We start from the raw sequence: 18,838 nt of genomic DNA, 5'->3' as shown, positions 1-18,838 counted from the left end.
AAACTGATAAATGTTGGAACACGTAACATCATGTGATTAATGATGGCTCGCACTCATTCGTCACAAAAGTAGAATCATCGAAACAAATTTTGCTTCTCAGACTTAAGATATTTAACGCGCTCTTGACTTCATTTGTTTTGATTAAATAATTATTTTCTATGTAACATCTTAAAAAAATGTGAAGAAAAAATTGTCTTATAATTTGAACTTTCCCACTCACCCCGTTTGATACATTATGCTTTTTTTACAATGGTTAGTCAAACATTTTGTGTGGATGAGGAGATGAAGATCTTATTGAATTGGTCACGTGGCAACTTTTCATTTGCTGCACGACCCTATGGGAAAATTCAAAGAAAGAAGAAGAAAGGTATGGAGAAGCATAAGTCTGGAAGACTGGAACGTATTGCTTTTAGCGGAGTTGAAAATTTGAGCCTAGATGGACTTACACCGACAGCCTATAATTTAGGTTAAGTTTGGTTTTCAAATAGAGATTAGAAAGAGGAAAAAAAAAACTGACCCTGAAATTTTAGAAGGAGCATTTGTTCATGAGAAATCGTATCTTATTATTATTTTTATTAATAGTAGAGGATTAACCTAATTGGACTGTCTTAATGACATGTTTCTAACAAAAGTATTGCAATATTAGGATTGGCTCATATATGATCAGTTGCTTCAGTTCTTCAAAGGCCTAACTGATCTTAACCATAATAAGATACAAATAGTGGAATTAAGCATTGCAAACCAATGGCGCTTTTGTCACAGAAAATTAGCCAACAATAGCATACAAATGAAGCAGATGATTCAAATATGCTGTCAATCTAAAATAACAATGACTCATAACTTGATGGGGGTGCAGTGCAACATTCAAATAGAGGCTTCACTACAAGGAGAAAATAAGCTTGTGAGAAAAATTAATGCATCAAATCTTATAGTTATGATGGGTTAGCGGCCTAACTCATCTTCTCCTTGACCACTCCTGTCTGTGCTTTCCATTTTCTGGTCCTCTGAAATGGAAAATTAGATCCTTTATCAGTTAAACTAAAGAACATGTGTATATATATATATATATATATATATATATATATATATATATATATATATATATATATATATATATATATGAGATCCGTTTACTCCTAGAATAAATCTATCTAAACTTAATTCGTTCAATAACTTATGTTTTACATCAAATTTCATTATCTAACCATTGAATTTAAAACTTTTAATGCATATATCAAATTTGCAAATTTTAAAAAAAATTGAAAATTATTTTATACTTCATTTTTAAATTAATAAAACGAATTATCAAAATGGTTTTCAAATTTTTTTAAAATTTACAGATTTGATCTATGCATTAAGAACTTTAAATTTAACGGTTAGATCATTGAAATTTAATGTAGAACATGAGTTATTGAACGGAATAAGTCTAGGTAGACTTAATTTTTAACTAAGAAAAGTTAAAAACTCCCCGTATATATATATATATATATATATATATATATATATATATATATATATATATATATATATATATATATATATATATATATTAACTAAAACTCCACCAAGAAAAGTTTGAGCTACCACCCCCAACAAAAATAACTAACATTTAAAATGGATTTATCTTCTATAAAGTGAGTAAAGGTAAAGCAATCTCAGTTGTTAATTAAAATATCAACAATTGATAATCCAATACATTCATGATTTGTTATGCATGTGCATGTAATATCAGCCATCAATTTTATTTTATTTTATTTATCAAAGATAGAGACTACTTATTTTCCCTTCTAAGCAAGTTGTTCACTCTAGAGGAATCAGATCCAATTAGAACTTTAACTAAAAACTAAGATATTTGGTTTGGCTAGCTTCACTCTATTTTTTGCTTCCACAAATATCATATTGAGCATGTTTGGATACAAATTTAAAAGAGTTTTTGGCAGACTCTTTGCTGAAAATAAAGAACTATTTCCAATAGAAAAACTCTCAAAAACATTTTTAATTTGTATCCAAATAGGTTAATACTAAATACTAATATACAAATATGGAGCAACCAAATCCTGGGAAAAGAGAAGATGTAATTTGAAGGAAAGAATTTAAGATTTGAAGTGGAATTGGGATAAAAGTCAATAGTTAAGCTATCATTGGAATCTTGAGATCCTATGTGTTTGTTATGACATAATGTTGGTTGGCATAGTTAGGATACATCCAAAGTATTTTTTACTTTGACACTTGTTGAATTATCATGATTTTGTTCTTAAAAAAACACTTCAATGGATTAAGGGAGGACAGTATTTATAAACTATCATTGTCCTTGACTTTTTAAACAATGTAAGACTTTTTGCCATACTGAAACACTATGAATTTGGAAGAAATAAAAATTGTATTATGTGATATCTATATCTTACCACCCTCTTCAGGGATATCGGAAGTCCATAAAGTAAGGTTATCTCTCAACAGCTGCATGATCAAGGTACTGTCCTTGTAAGATTCCTCATTCAGGCTTTCCAGGTCTGAGACAGCATCATCAAAGGCTTGCTTTGCAAGATGGCAGGCCCTGAAAATAAGTTACACAAAGTAAGGATCTGTGCCTTCTCTTCCTCTCATTAGCACAAATATTTCCACATACCTTTCAGGTGAATTCATTATCTCATAATAAAACACAGAGAAATTTAGAGCCAGACCCAAACGAATAGGATGTGTAGGTTGTAATTCGCTCTCAGCAGTGGTGGAAGCTGTCTGTAAATAATCATAACTCAGCTGGAAATTTGAGGTTTTCTCTATAGCACAAATATATTAAAATACAACAATATTGAGGAATAACAAAATACAAAACAGGACAGCAGCACAACATGAAAAACTGGTGCAAACCAACTATTCTGGTTGATATCACAAGAGTCTTATCAAAGAAGTTACTGAAAATAAAATTTGAATAAAATAAATGATGTTTTGGAAATTATTTTGTTAAATGCGGTGAAATTAATTAAGATTTGCTTACATTTTGGACTATCAGAGTTTATTTGCTTTCTTTTATTTGAGACTGGATGGAGTACATCATGATTTTAACAAACTAAAATGTAAGGATGAATACTCCCCTGCGCAAAACCTTCTACATTTTGTACCATCCATATACTCGAAATGAAGACATGATTTATGAATTGTAAAACCTTCTACAATAGGTCAGCATAGGATACATAAAATCGTACTAGATTGACATGTGACTAAGTTGCTACAAAGACATCTTGTAATTGCGAGGAAGCACAATACTGTTAAGCATCTAATGAAGGATATTGCACCTCATGCAGCATAGAAGTATTGGTACAGCTAACCATGCCCTCAAAGCATATAAAAAAAATGAAAATTTCCCTCCCTTTTTCTCACAGAAGCCTTGGAATTCATTCAATTTGTTTTTTGAAATAGATATAAATCACGGCCCAAAAGAATAGTATAAGACCCGATGAGTCCCCCTAAAGAGGCAAGAACTATACACTAAAAAAAGGTTCAAGATAACTTCTACCGGAGTTATTAACAGAAAAAGGACTAAATTCATGAGACAGTTTATTAACATAAGACCTAATCCTATAAAAATGTAGGGAAGCTCTAATGAAAGTCATGGCAAAAAGGGTATTCCCAAGTAGCAGCATTTAGTGGGCCAGAATTTAGATGAAAAGTGAAAACATCTCTACCTAACCTACCAACACCAAGTTATGAAAGGATGACAATTATTCTGTTATATTACTAATACTAGCAGTTGCTGTCCTTCAACTACTAAATATTATCTACACTTTCTGCTAACATTGAAAGCAGCAACATTCACCTAACCTAGTCAATACCACTGTAATATAATCAAACTCATTTTACAGAGGTAATCCTTGTTACCTCCAGCAAATACCTGATATGCTTTAAGTGACTGATCTGCTACCTCTTTCTTTTCATTACCATTTTTGAATTCTGCCAAGTAGCGGTGATAGTCTCCTTTCCTACACCAAGTCAAAAACTCAAAAAATGGCTTAAAAGGCCAAAAAGCTAGCAAATCACAAACAAAAACACTTGAAAGTTAAAAACCCCACAAAGAAGAAGACTACAAAGCATACATCTTATAATAAAACACTGTGGACTCCGCAATATTAGTGGAGGGAATAAGATGCTCATCCAAAACTATCATAATGTCACTGCAAATGTTGGACAGCTCCAATTCCACCTTGTGCATGTAATCCTTGATACGCTTGACATTCAACTCATTCCCTTTTGACTCCTCTTTCTGCTCTATGGATGACAAGATCCTCCATGAAGCTCTCCGTGACCCCACCACATTCTTGTATCCAACAGAGAACAAGTTCCTCTCTTCCACACTCAACTCAACGTCCAGCTTCGCCACCTTCTTCATGGCATCCACCATTTCTGCACACCACTCAACAATCTTTAATCAAATTCCAAAACGCATTACAAATAAACATAGAGTTCAATTTTCACACCCTCATCCACTCAGAAATCATGTCATGTAGGACATGTAAATTGTCACCCTTTCAATGCCAAGTATGACTTTGACTTTGAAAGTAGTTAGTAGTTACCATAGAAATCAAGAAAACATGGCATACATGGCAATAACATACAATACTACTACAAATCCAAATTTCACTATTTTCTTTCCTGATAATTGAGAGGGTGAAATGGGCATGTAAACTAGAGTAGCAGTTCTATGAAGAAATGAAAAAGCAGTGATTTTTTTATAGAAAAATTGAAACTTTATCAGACCAAATGCTGTTATAAGGAGAAAAGAGAAAATGGGTGGGTGCAAAGGATGATGTTAACATGATTGAAAGTGGAATGAAGCAAGAATGAGGAAACTAGAAGGAGTGTTCGTGGTGAAAATGAAGAGAGAGAAAGAGAGAACCATCATAGCGTTCAGCTTGTTCAGCCAACTTGGCAACATAGACAAGGCTCTCGCGTTCCTTAGAGAAGGTAGCCATGGCTATTTTGAGTTTGTCTCTGGTTCCACTGTCTCCGTGCTCAGTGTGGAGTGGTGAGAGAGAGAGAAGAGAGAGAGAGAGAGGAAGCACAACACAAGTGAAGTGAAAGGTAGATGCTTTGTTGTTATTGCTTTTGTTTTTGTTTTTAAGGTTTGGAGAATTTATAGGTAACCGTAACCTGCATTAGCCGGTGACAGGTTTTTCTTTCTGTGACAGTGATCAGGAGGTGGGACCCATGGTCGTGCCTGTGGATTCAACTGCCATCGTTAGTTAATTAAGGAACAGACTATGACATTCCCATGCCACACCTTCAATATCAATTATCAATAAAAATCAAAATATAATTATAAAAAAATATAAAGAACTAATTAAAATTAACCATGAAGGATAGTTTTCATATTTCATTACTTTTGTTGAAGTTTTTTAGGGTTATTCAGAATCTATCTATACTTAATCTTACATTGTTATATACATTAATGAAAAATAATTATAGAATAAAAAAGAAGAGGAATTTCTAATGAAATTTTATCATTTAAAAATGTTGTAGCAAGAGTTTGAAGGGTAGTTGGATGAAACCAATGAAGTAGAGACACGTAGGGTGTTTGGACTTATCAATGAATGTGATATTTCTTGAGACATTTGGAGGTTGCAATTGGACTTATTTGCTGGGTATCAAAACTATCCTTCAACTATTTTTTTTTCTACCCAAATAAATAAGTAAGTAAAAAATATTTATCAAAAGTACCATTTAATTATTCATTACAACTATTTTTTTCATGGGTGTGTCATGTGTGTGAAATCCATGGGGATTTTTTTTTTCTTTTGAAAACGTGAAATTACGTCAACGTGTTATCAAAAGTACCATTTACTTATCACAATCCAATACATAAAATTATTTCAATCACGCAACACATAATATCATATCATGTGATATAATTTGTCGTATAATAATTAACAGATTGAATTTTCGTGATAAACAGTTTTTAAAGTTGCATTATTTGAATAAAAACCATCTTACCAAAAGGAGAAGTTAATTCGAAAAGGGTTTAATGATCACCAACGATTGATCCCCAAGATTCTTTCACAAATAAAAGAGAAAAAGATGAAATAGATTGGTAACATTTTTACTTTTAAGACACCCTGTCACCATCATTATTTTTGGAACACAAATTAGTTGTCCACCACGTCAAAAGAATTGTTTTCCATGATTCTATTCTTTAGGGCAAATTTTTTTTTTTTCAATAGTAAAAATAACTTTTAAATGTAGAATTTTATATAAATTATTTAAATTTTCATACTACTATACTAATCTCAGAGGTTATATTTGAGTATCTAAGGCACCTGTTAGTCAAATAGTGCTGGGTAAAATTGCAGAGGTAAATGATTCTTCAAATAATAAAATGTTTGGCTAATGAAAATTTAGCCATATTTTAATAGTTTAGTTTTTATATATTGCTAGTGTAATCTTTTTTTAGACCATTAGATATATCTTTTGAGACATTTATTATAAAAATTAATAAATTTCTTGTACATGATAATTTATAAGCAAGTGACAGTATAAAAATTATTTCTATTTTTACTCATAATTTAAACATTAAAAAATCCCAGCCATCTATTTTTGTATATGATAGTTCAACATTCCTTCTATGTGATATTACATTTTATAAAACCAAATTGTTCATTAACTAAAATTAATTTGGGGGTGGAAAAGTTTGTTTTGCCACACTATTATAGGTGTGTTTGGAAAAATGTTCAGTTGAACGTAACTCACGTTTTTTCCAATCCATCAATATAGTTGCTTTGGTGTTTTGTGCATTGGAATGAGTTAATGTTCGTTTACCACCTTCCGAATGATAAACCAAACACACACTATATGTCAAAAATGGAATGGAACGAGCTAGTTTACCAAGTAATGGCGGTCATTAATACTATTAGAGTTTATATATGACATGTTTTTAAAATATACTTAAAAAAAATAACTGAATATTTTTTTTCTTATCTCATTATTTAGAAAATTTTGATTATATTTTAAAACTTAAAATTGTAATTTATTACATTTAAAGAGCATTTGGTACGAGAAATATTTTTATTTTTCTAAAAATTTTAAATTAAGAATTTTGGTTTTCTATATTTATAAATATTTTAAAAAATGATTATCAAGAATATAGTTTTCCTATAATCATTTTTATCCTATTTTTTTATGAAAATATTTTCATGAGGAGATGAAAATCCAATTTTTTCAAGTTAAGAAAAAAAGTTATATATATATATATATATATATATATATAAACCACATTATCCCTTTTCAAAATATAAAATCTTTCTTCTTCTATTTCTTTTTCTCTATCTTTCTCTCTCTTGTATCTTATTATTTATTGACTTATCAATTTTAATAATATTATTATTAATGTTATTTGTTAACATTTTTTATTTGAATGAAATGAAATAATATATTTTTATCCTTCTTATTTATTATGTACTATTTTTCCTTATTTAATTATTTCATTGAATTATGTATTTAAATAATTTTAACTATGTTTCTAATTTTTTAAAATAGTTTAATGTCATATTTGTAATAAAATTTGAGTAAATAAATATATCTAATGAGATTATTTTAATAAAATATATTTTTGTAAAAAAATATTATATACCCAAGAATATACGATTGTAATCAAACATGAAAATCTTTAATTTTTGATAATTTTATATGAATATTCTCAGGAACCTTTATGATTAACCAAATAGATTTTAGTTATTCACAAGAATCATAATTCTCAGAATTTGTAATTCTTAGAAATCATGATTCCTAGGTAAGAAAAAGTTTCTCCTTGACCAAACACTCCCTTAAGATTTTCTTTCTAATATAAATTAACTTTTAGACATGTAGCAAACATATTTTTAATAATAATTATACATTAATATGTAGCACTCAAGTATTATGAATATTACACAATTAAATAAAAAGAGAAAAATGTGATCTATATTAAGAATCCATCGAAATTGGTAGAATAAAATTAGTGGATTGGATCACCCGCCTTGCCTATTTTTGTTAGCCAGACGGGTTTAGTCCACTTTGTCATCCTTAATATTTATGTGAAATTGACTTTATAAGTTTAAGGAAGAAGTTCATATAGAGACAATTTAAATTTTAAATTCACAAATTGAATTTTATCATTTTTAAGATTCAATATTCAATTGAAATTTAGTTATTGGAGAAGAAAATAAAATACTTTGCAAAAACCATTGTGATGCTATTTACTGATTGTGACTTCCTGGCAAGAAACTAAGAACTGCAAGGAATTATTAAGAATGGTTATGCTTCTATTTCTAAAAAATAGGTCCGAATTTGATAAACCATGAATTCACTTCGCAGTTGAGCCTACAGGGCATAAGAGTGATGCCGAATTCACTTCACACATCAAGACATGTGAAGAACAATTTGTTTTCATGGTGAAGCAAGAAAGCATACAAAAGTGAATTGTTAAGATTACTCAACTGGCTAATTTTATGAAGCATATATAGCAAATATAATGCAAAATTATGGTGACAAAGGTTGATTGCTTTTTTGGCAAACCAAAGTTCAATTTGCACATTTTGATGTGGATTGATCCGATTGATTGATTTCATGTTGTTGTTCAATTTCAAGTGCAGTTTTACTGAGACTGTATATTTGATGATTGTTTTCTCATCAAGACTCAGAGTCTGGTTGAATATCTAAGTTTAAAAGAAATTTTGAAAGTTTTTCTATAAAAAACATATTCTATCGATCATTTTTAACTTGTATGCCAATAGATTCTTAATAAGTGTAATATTTTTTTCCCACATGTATCTGTTTTCATAGGAAAATCCTATTTAAAATAGGATTAGATTCTAAATTAATGTATTCTTTGATTGACATTTCAAGCACCTGATGTTGTTTCGGATTTGATAATTAACCAATTCTTCAATGATCCTATATTCTTACAACAGGAAATCTTAGTGCCTAATAAAATTCATTTGGTTAAAGAAAAAAAAGTTGCTACGTGAATGCAGAGTCGAGTTCTCTCCGGATTAAAATTTTGTTGTATTTTTAAAAATTTTGCAATATGTTTCAAGCGACATAACTCTGGCGATCATAGATCTTAACACCTATTTAAGACAACAACTAAACATCTGCTTTGTTTGTCTCAAATGCATAGGTGTATTGATGTACACTATGAGGCAGCTTAAGCAAAGTGGAGTGTCTTAGTATGGTGGTCTTTAATCATGGATCTAAAGAGGTGATGTTTCTACCTACCATATATTCCAAAGATTTCACAATCAATGTACCTTTTTTCTTCTTTTATCATAACTTTTTCAACAAAGGAGGTTATAACTAGGCTCGAACAGTGAGTTGGAGACAAAATGATCAATTGAGATGTAAACTAAAAAAAAAAAAAAAAAATTATAACACAACAAAAGTTCTTGGATATGAACACTGTGGGTGTGTATGGCAGGTAGAAGAGAAAGAAATATGTGAGAAATTGAGAAAAGAGAAATAGGTAAGTGAAAATAAGTAAGAAATAAAGTGAAATATGATTGTTTGGTTTAATAAAGGAGAAATAATATTATATATTAGAAGGATGAAAAGAAATAGTAAAGAAAAAGTGTGTATATATATATATAGGTGATGTCTCTGATAGTCCAGAGAGACAAGTGGTCCATCGGTGGTGCCTGAATAAAAATGAATAGTGTTCCTGAATAACAAATTTTAAAGGACTACTCTGCAATTGTTAAAACTTACTGATTAAATTATATCTCAACCGTTTATTTTTTTTAACATTTAATCTACGGTCATTATTCATTCACCACCCATGGACCACTTGTTTAAGTGGTCCGTCAGAGAATTTACTATATATATATATATATATATATATATATATATATATATATATATATATATATAGAGCATATCAAGTGAGAGGGAATTTATTACGAGAGATGAGAGGGTTAAAATATAACCCTTAGATTAATTTCCTCTCACTTGATTAAACTCCAAATTTTCTCTCACTTGATTAATCTAAGGGTTATATTTTAACCATCTCATCTCTCTATATATATATATATATATATAAAGAGAGAGAGATCTGTTTATTTTATAAATAAATCTACTTGGACTTATTTCGTTAAATAATTCATGTTGTACATCAAATCCTAATAATTAAACCGTTAAATTTAAAGTTTTTAATATATAGATTAAGTCTACAAATACAGTTATCACTTGTGCCAATCATATTAGTTAAATATATATATATATATATATATATAAAGAGAGTTAAAAAAATATTTAAAAAGGTAGGAAAAAAAGGTTAAAAAATTAAAAAATATTTTTAATTAATTCTTTTTATTTTAATCAATTAAATCAAAAGTTGAAGGCTTAAAATGACACAGAATTGTTAAAACTTGCAGCTAAATTTTAGTTTACAAATACCACCAGTGAGGCTTTTAGTTCTGAAAGTTTTGAAATAGTCCGACCACCGCCAAGGGATAAACAAAATTAGTTTTAATCAATTACGAAAAAGTAGTAACCTATTAAAAGTTTCAATTGTTGAAACAGTACCTTTCAATAGCAAAATTTAATCGATTAAATAAAGATTTAATCGATTAAATTTTTCTTAGTATTTAGCTTCTATTTCCACAGTTTAGCACGAAAATAAAAAAGGTGATATCTCACCTCCTTTTTTTTTTTATCAACCTAACACCACTTATTTTCCCATCTTATTTCCAAGCTTTCTCATTTCTTACCAATTTATATGATACCAAACGTGGTCCACGTTTTCACGTCAATGAAAACTTCATGTCATCTTTATTTTCACACTCCGTCCTTAAACTTTTATGACGAGTGATGAAATGATGGGTGATGTAACGAGATTAGTAAACAACACCAACAAGAATTAGCTCTTTTTCAAGGACTTTAGGGAAAAGGTGTTAAAAAAATGTAAAATAATGACTGATATTTTTATGTGACACTGAATATGGTAGACACATAGGATAGAATAATCAATCCATGTTCTACTCAGTGTGGTAAAAGTGTTAGTGTTTACCAAATCGAAAGACGAGGGAAGTTTCTTGAAGCTTCAATTGAACAAAGACCATACTTTTCTTTTACTGTTTGCCAGTTTATCGTCCATTTTCAAGTCAAGTGAAATGCTACTAACACTTTGATATATGTTAAAAATAAAAAAAAAATAAAAAAAAAGGAATCAAACCCACTAAATGCATAATATGAATAAGTAATATGTCGATACCCGCGTAAATTTAACCCAATAATCAATAATGTGTTAAAAGGAACCATTGAAAACATGCATAAGATACTAAATTAAATTCGAATCTTATCGTTGTAATTTTTACCGATAGAAAGTTTTAAAAGATGAAAAGTAACCAACTAGCATTCCATCAAGCTAAATATGAATTAAATCTACAGAAAACTATTAAGATCCCCGGGATAAGTTGTGAAATGCCTTCATCTACTTTGCTGGACTTAGTGTAAGGGCAGCCAAAACATTCGTAGCATGTCTGGAAACAGGGGTTTGTATACTCAAGTATGATTTTGGGTATTAATCATAATGTTTACAATTTTTTTTACCCTTTATGTACTTGTTCATCCAAATTTGATTTTACTAAAAAGTAAAATCTATTCAAACCTTATATAATCAATTCACACCAAACTTCTACCACAATCTATTTTCCAAGAGAAATGATATCAACAATGTCTCAAGTATTTTCTTACTTATACTATTTCTGCTATTAATTGAAAATTATAAATTTTGACGAATTCTATACTACTACATCAAGAGAAGCTCAGTAAATGAAATGTAAGTTACACAATTTTGTAATTTTCAATGAATTTCAGTCAATAATAGAAGTGTAAAAAAGTGTTAGTGTCACTAAAATTCCTCATTTTACAAAATCAAGCTCATTCAAAATCAAATGTGCAGCACTTAAACACACTTCTAGAAGCTCCATAGGATATTCGAAATTTTGGCATGTTTTGTTAGGCTAATGTTTCGAACAGGAGAGATTAGTAAAATGTGATTCTATCAGAAGCAACTATCATGTAGCATTGGGACTGTTGGATTCAGAATTTTACACCAAGTTTCACTACAAGCTTTCTTTCGAAATAAACGTTTTTAAACATAAATCACTTCAAACTCAATTTTGTAAAATCAATATCATCCAAAATCAAGATTTTGCAAACACTCACCCCCAACACATTTAATCAGCATGACTAACAAATTGAGTGCTTCTGCGGGAAATAGTAGGACACCAGACAACACCGGAGAAATCTAAGCAGATTAGAACTAAATCAAATATTCAACAACAGATGAGGGAAATCCTACAAGCTAACTGTCTCTAACAAAAATGGTTTTGTTGTTAATCCACCATATTCTAGGACATTTTAACTGCCCCTCGCCCAAAAAGAAAATCACGTGGTTACTCTTTTGAGCAGTTTATACATGCCAAAAACATTCTTCTCTTGCCAAAGGTAAGGAATGAAAAAAGACCTATACAATGCCGGTGAAAGCTCCCTGTCCAGATAAGGCAATGCAGCAATAGCCTGAAATACAAATAATATCCAAGCAATTAAAATTTAAAAGCAAATATTAGCATTAAATATAAGAAACTTCATGAATGACTTACCTCCCATTCTGACATGTTACTTCCACGAGTCAGGTAAGGCCGCTTTAGTTGCAGCTCGACAAGGAAAGTACAGGCATCAACATCATGGAGCTGATAGATCAATGTTGGTCACTTGTCAGAGTTGGCTTCTAACAAAAATTTATAAAGACCAAAAGAACTATCAATCTAGCACCTATATATGCAGTTAAAAAGGACATACGTATTGCTTGTCTGATGCTATGTTTTTGTTGTTAAAATATGGCGGTGCTGCTGCAGTCCCCCCTAGGGTAGAATTAAATGGGAGGGGAAGAAGGCCTCGGAATCCATCGTCAATCCATCGAACTTGTCCCACATAATCTGGGATGAAAAATGATGATGGAAAGCGATGCCATTCACTTCCAACACAGAGTATGGAATCTGCAATAAATAGTAACAAAATGATACATGATTCTGATGGTTTTATCTCAAAATACATAATAAACCAGGCCATTGAAACTGGATTCTGACTGCTGTCCTACTCACTCCCCATAAAATAAAGAGGGATATCATGTAAGTGCTATTTCAACAGACATTTGATACAGAAGCTTGCAATAAACAGTGAAATTTTAGTCTAGACTAGGAAGATATTGTTAAAACAACATTTCCTAGAGAGAGACATCAACAACAGAACCATACCATTAGAAAGGAAGTAAAGAAAGCTGTAGCAAAATTTTGCAAACAGAAAACTTCAGTTAAAGCACAAGAAATGAGTTATTTATAATCTTTGTTAATTACATCACTTCAGTTTCATGAACATACTTAATAGCTATTCAGTTTCCAGACATCAAACGAGTAAAATTATCACAAAGGAATATGCAAATTTAAGCAGCACAGCAGCCTTAGTTTCTTTAAGCACCCTACAGTTCCCTTTTTCAGTAAATCCTTCTATATTCCTTACAAATTGGAGGCTTCAGTATAACAAAATTGTCAGGAACCCAGAAATAGATTCTCAGTTTTCAGAGATAGAGGTTGAGAAAAACAGAGAAAGAAAAGGAGAGCTTTACGCCTTACGGTGTTTGTCAAATTTCAAACAAAGTATAACCAACGGAGAACATTCTCCTTTCAAGTGTTTCCCCTTTACAACTTATTTTTTTACCTTTCTACAATAGATCTAATACTCAGTTTCGAAACAGAATGCCCACTGTTCTTCCCCTGTATCCTAGCAAAGCTGATTCCCGATCCCTACAACTTTAACCACCTAACTATTTCAAATAATTAATAATTATCCTAACTAAATATTCTCTGCCTCTATCAAACATTCAAACATGACCTGATTACTCCATTCAATCACATTTAAAAAAATGGCTATCCATAAACTATAGAAACAAAGCGACAAAATGTTTGACTCACTGTTATCTGCGTGATGGTGTTCCAAAATCTTGTAAACCTCCAAGGGAGCTGAGTAACCATTAATCAGAGAAAACGTACGAGCATGAGAAGCATATAGTATAAGGCTAAGAGCCACTGGTCTCAAAACTTTGGCAATCTGCATTCAGCAAGTGTGAAATACAGAATGCGTTTATTGCTTCCATCTCAGATATATAAAGACCTATCAAATCTCAAGTAAATTGGTATCTTACTGTCACTATTATAGAAGGATCGTATGGATTATATTTGCTACGGAAAATATCAGGGAAGCTCTCAATGACAGCTGAAGCAGCAACACAAATAAGTGGATATATTGGATAAAGGAACCTGCGTGCACAGATGGAGAAAACCAATTCAGTTATCCATGTAAATGTAGCTGTAGATTTAATAATAACACAATCAAATACAAAAATCATAATTAATTCATCCCAAGAGCACAAATCTGAAGGAATAATACTAAATAATTACCATGTCCACTATTATTTATCTTCTGAAGCACATAATTATCTTATTAGTTATTACATAAATGTAAAGGATAACCAAATCATGATCATTACATCCAATTTACAGCATCTAGATTAGACTCATCAAAATGGAAAGTAAAACTCAACTCTCTACAGAAGTGAAGAACTGGGAGTGAAACTGTGAATTCCCCATATGAACAGCTAATCAGACAATACACACAGATAAGGGCTTGACTTCAGGAAACTTATTTTTAATTAATGATAGGCCTAGTAATATAATAATTAATCAAGATCTAAAAGACATGCTATCAATTGTGATACTAAATTGAAATTTTCTTATTGCAAATTTCTTCCCTTGGTTGCTGAATACGCAAAAGAATAGTTGCAATAGTGTAAATATCTATGAAGCCTAGATACTTAGTACGATAGGGATACGGAAATACGATTTTTTTTTTTGAAATTAAGGATACAATACATTATAGATACGTTAAAAAAATAGAAAATTTTATATAAATACAAAATATTGGTAAAAAAAAAAGAAGAGAGAAATGTGTCTTTGTAGAATATCTATATTAACTTTTAAAAGGTTTTTTCTGTTTAAAAATTTTAAAACTAAAAATAAAAAAATTTAAACTATTAATAAATCGAACATTTGGGTAAAAAATACATATCCAAGCCATATCACATGTTATAAAGCCGTATCTAGCCATTGTGAGCCATATCGGAGCTGTATCAGATCAGAACCGTATCCAATAATTTTTTAAAAATATAAAATAATTGGATACTCCTTGGATACGTATCCTGGCGTAGCCTAGCCGGTGTCTGATACGGATACAACACCAATACTTTTCCATTTTTTGAGTATCCGGGCTTCATAGGTAAATATTATGGAAATTGACCTCACTGCAACTTAAAATTGAGTGCCTCGTTTACTATAAACTAGTCCACCCAGTTAACAAGTTTCCATGTTCTTAACTAAAGGTGAGTGCACCAATTCACTGGCAATACCTGCTTTTCTAAATCTAAAAGGAACCATCTAAGATCCCACTTATAAAAATGAGCCTGTATTGGAGATTACCAAAAACAGAAGGTTGGCAGACTTGCATAAACAAAAGTGGATGGAATAAGAGATTGATATCCATTTTCTCATATCATTAAACATAATAATGTACATCGTGTGTGCATTGAGCAAGTGAATAGAAAGTATTTATCTCAAATAGCATCATATGATTAAATTTGTAACAGAAGACCAGGAAATTGTTTTGCCAAACCTTTCTTCTTTGTGTGGCTGCAAAGACATAAACCCCAGCCAAATATATATAGGAGATATCACAATCAGTAGGTCTGGTGCATATTTCTTCTTTGCAATAGGCAAAATTCCCAAGAACAGCATAGCAAGAACAAAACAAAAGTTGAAATTGTTAAATCCATTCCTCAGATAATAAAGAGGCCCTTCAGTCCCATATAGATGGCTTTCACCTCCTCCAGCTACATTGTATATTAAAAGATTCAACACAGATGAAGTCCATTTTCCATAATAGTAAAAGTCCGTAACTATTGACAGTGCCTGTAACAAATTCAAATATGCAGCCATCGTAAAGGATATGAAATTTAATAACATAATAGGATGCGAGCAAACCTATATATACAACATTAGATGGTATAGACATAACTTATAGGACGGACAAGGTCAATGTGAGAGGGAAAAAAGCCTGACTTACAAGAAGAATAACTGATGAGACAGCCCCGCCAATAAATGCCTGTTTGAATTTTCTAGATAGAGAATATAGTGTCACTGGAAGGAAAGCCAAGATTGAGAAAGGCCAGCCAAGTATTACACCAACAACAGCAACAGAAATTGCTGCAGCAGGTTTATCCAGAAGAAATAAACCTGATGCCAGAGATATTGCATACATAGAAAACGAACTCGGCAAGAAACCTAGAGATAACAAAAAATGATAAACATTAGCAAAACTGAGTCCCACCTCTTAGACTGTAAAACCGAACAGAATCATGAAATACACCACACTTGGGAGTTGGTCACCTTCTATTTATCCTCAAATGTAAGAGAAGATAACAGTAAGAAACCATTCTGAAAAAACTAAAAAAGAGAAGTCAAACCAAAGGATCACTCACTAGTGCTAGCAAAGAAACAGCCACTGGTTAAGCACAGCATAGCAAGTGCATACGAAGCAAGTCGCTTTCCATACTTTCTTGAAAGAGCAACCACGAGAACAGTGTCAACTAAAACAGAGAGAAGACCCAGAAAGAATCTAACAGCATAGAACACTCTCACCTACAGCAGGAAAAGACAATTCACAATAGTAACACGAAAATCCGCAATCTGTAACCAGTAACAATTCAACAAGTAAGCACAACAGGAACCTTACTTTGTCCTCACTAAACAACCAAGAAGCTGGTCGACCCACTATTTCATGAAATAAAAGGTACAAATACGAGCGAAGAGCAAACTGCGAACTGCAACGATGCACACACCACTTGACATTACCATAACCATAAGCCATAGATAAAAACATGAAAAATGTGAGATTTAATAAAAATTGAAAACCTGTATTCCCATGTCTGGAAGCCAGTTTTGTAGAGAAGGAAATGGAGGGGTTCCCAGTAGTTGAAGACCTCGTCGCAATCGTGGATGAGGTTGGAAGTGGCACTCATGTACCTCAGAATTCCAAGGGCCAGGAATGGCAGAAACCACGCCAACCCTTGTTCCTCTTTTCCCTCCGATTTCTTAGGCTTGTCGAGCTTCGTGTACGGTCGCGACGGCGACGGATCAGACGCCTCAGGGCGCCGCTGCCTCACGGCGGAGAGGGCCATAACGATTTCCGAAACGAAACTTTTTTCCAAATTTGAAAGCTCAGAGCATCGCACTTACTTCCTCCCAAAGCAAATTCTTCACTTTTGTATATGCTGTGTCGTTACTTTTTTCTTTTTCCCCCTTTTTTTTTTTCACAAATGTTCTAGGGCTTCGGATTATTCTAGATGGATTAGAAGTTAAGCAAAATTTTAGGATTTAGGATTTAGAGAAGGAAAATCTTATCAAAGATTATTTCTATTAACAATCAAATTAGGAGACAGTCTTTTCCTTTATTAATCCGTAGTTTTGATTTTTTATTTTACAAATATTAAATATAATTAAATTTCACTTTTTTAACTTATAAATAAAAAAATCTCATGAGTCATTTTAGTTGTATTATAGAAATAATATATTAATTTATGATACATTATTTATTACATTGATAGTGTTATTTTTATCTAGTATATTTTTTTAAGTCCTAAGATGCACTAAGGCAGCAAATTGGATAAGATCTTCTAATAAATATATTATATAAAATAGTAAAATTTATAATAAATATAATTTATATAATATTAAATATTAATTTATAAAATATATAGTAGTATATATTATATAATAAAATGTATTTCTTTGTTATTTTAAATTTTTCTTTTAATTAATTTCTATATGTTATTAGTATTTAGATTTTTATACAGCTAATCGATTAAAAAGATTTTTAATAAATATGTTGGATTGCATGTTATTTGAGTTAGTTTAATTTCTAGGACCAAATTATTTGATTATTTTTCTATGTGTGGAGATCATCATTGCGTTGGACACGCCTTCAAGGTGTTAGGCATGACTCGAGTTAGGGATTTTTTGACCTAATCGCATCGGGTATGGGATTGGTAGTACCAAATATGGATCAATGAGGAGCTCTTTAACTTCGTCACCCCAAACATGATAATGAGAGGTGTTTAGTGTGAGTGCTCGAGGAGCTCTTTTGACTTGGTAACGCCAAATGCAAGTGAAAAGGAACCAGGAGTGACCAACACAATGACTCTCTACCTAGATGGTGTTGGGCACATGTTGAGTAGTGTTGAACATGAGTTAAACAGATACTCTCTACATGAACAAGGACAAACATGGGTTTAGCCACGTTAAGTCTTGAAGATCATATGTGGTGTAATGTTTTCTTAGTTGTCATATGATTTTGTATGATTATGATTCATTATGCATTCATTTAGGATAATATATACTGAGGTTTTGAGTTGATAATTGATTGGAGTTGAGTAAGTTGATTGAGTTGTAAAGTTGTATGTGTATAAACTTGATAAATGTTTGGAGTTGTTAAGTTTTTTAGACATGTGTTGTGTGATACATGTCTCGGTTGAAATACATAAAAACTAGAGGAAAGAAGTTTTTGAAAGTTTTCATATCTCATTGTGAAGATATCAGTTGTTGTACTCAAAAAAGCCAAAGTTGAAAACCTTTAGTAAGTAATTGGCTCCTAAATGATTGATGTTGTAAATTGTCTCCTCTAAGTTTTTTGTTAAATTGTATGGGAT

The 18,838-nt window shown here is 31.2% G+C and overlaps 2 protein-coding genes across 2 annotated transcripts; both read right to left on the bottom strand.

The window, feature by feature from the left end:
- Positions 1 to 698: 698 nt before the first annotated feature.
- LOC109811928 (14-3-3 protein 9) lies at positions 699 to 5,110 on the bottom strand. Its single transcript, XM_020375773.3, has 7 exons — positions 4,892 to 5,110; positions 4,092 to 4,398; positions 3,890 to 3,977; positions 2,627 to 2,736; positions 2,406 to 2,554; positions 956 to 1,004; positions 699 to 880 (listed from the first exon to the last, which is right to left on the bottom strand). The coding sequence occupies exons 1-7, from the start codon at positions 4,965 to 4,967 to the stop codon at positions 865 to 867; spliced, it is 795 nt and encodes a 264-aa protein (XP_020231362.1). The 5' UTR covers positions 4,968 to 5,110; the 3' UTR covers positions 699 to 864.
- A 7,150-nt stretch (positions 5,111 to 12,260) lies between these two features.
- EBS3 (Alg9-like mannosyltransferase family) lies at positions 12,261 to 17,470 on the bottom strand. Its single transcript, XM_020375778.3, has 10 exons — positions 17,046 to 17,470; positions 16,867 to 16,954; positions 16,613 to 16,772; positions 16,198 to 16,415; positions 15,748 to 16,043; positions 14,225 to 14,339; positions 13,995 to 14,130; positions 12,826 to 13,022; positions 12,627 to 12,716; positions 12,261 to 12,543 (listed from the first exon to the last, which is right to left on the bottom strand). The coding sequence occupies exons 1-10, from the start codon at positions 17,309 to 17,311 to the stop codon at positions 12,412 to 12,414; spliced, it is 1,698 nt and encodes a 565-aa protein (XP_020231367.1). The 5' UTR covers positions 17,312 to 17,470; the 3' UTR covers positions 12,261 to 12,411.
- Between the last annotated feature and the right edge of the window lie 1,368 nt (positions 17,471 to 18,838).

This window comes from Cajanus cajan, chromosome 10 (assembly GCF_000230855.2).
Source record: "Cajanus cajan strain Asha chromosome 10, NIPB_CcT2T_4, whole genome shotgun sequence".
In the NCBI taxonomy this organism is placed as follows: Eukaryota; Viridiplantae; Streptophyta; class Magnoliopsida; order Fabales; family Fabaceae; genus Cajanus; species Cajanus cajan.
The sequence above is the reverse complement of the archived record's forward strand: the minus strand, read 5'-3'. Positions and strand labels throughout refer to the sequence as shown.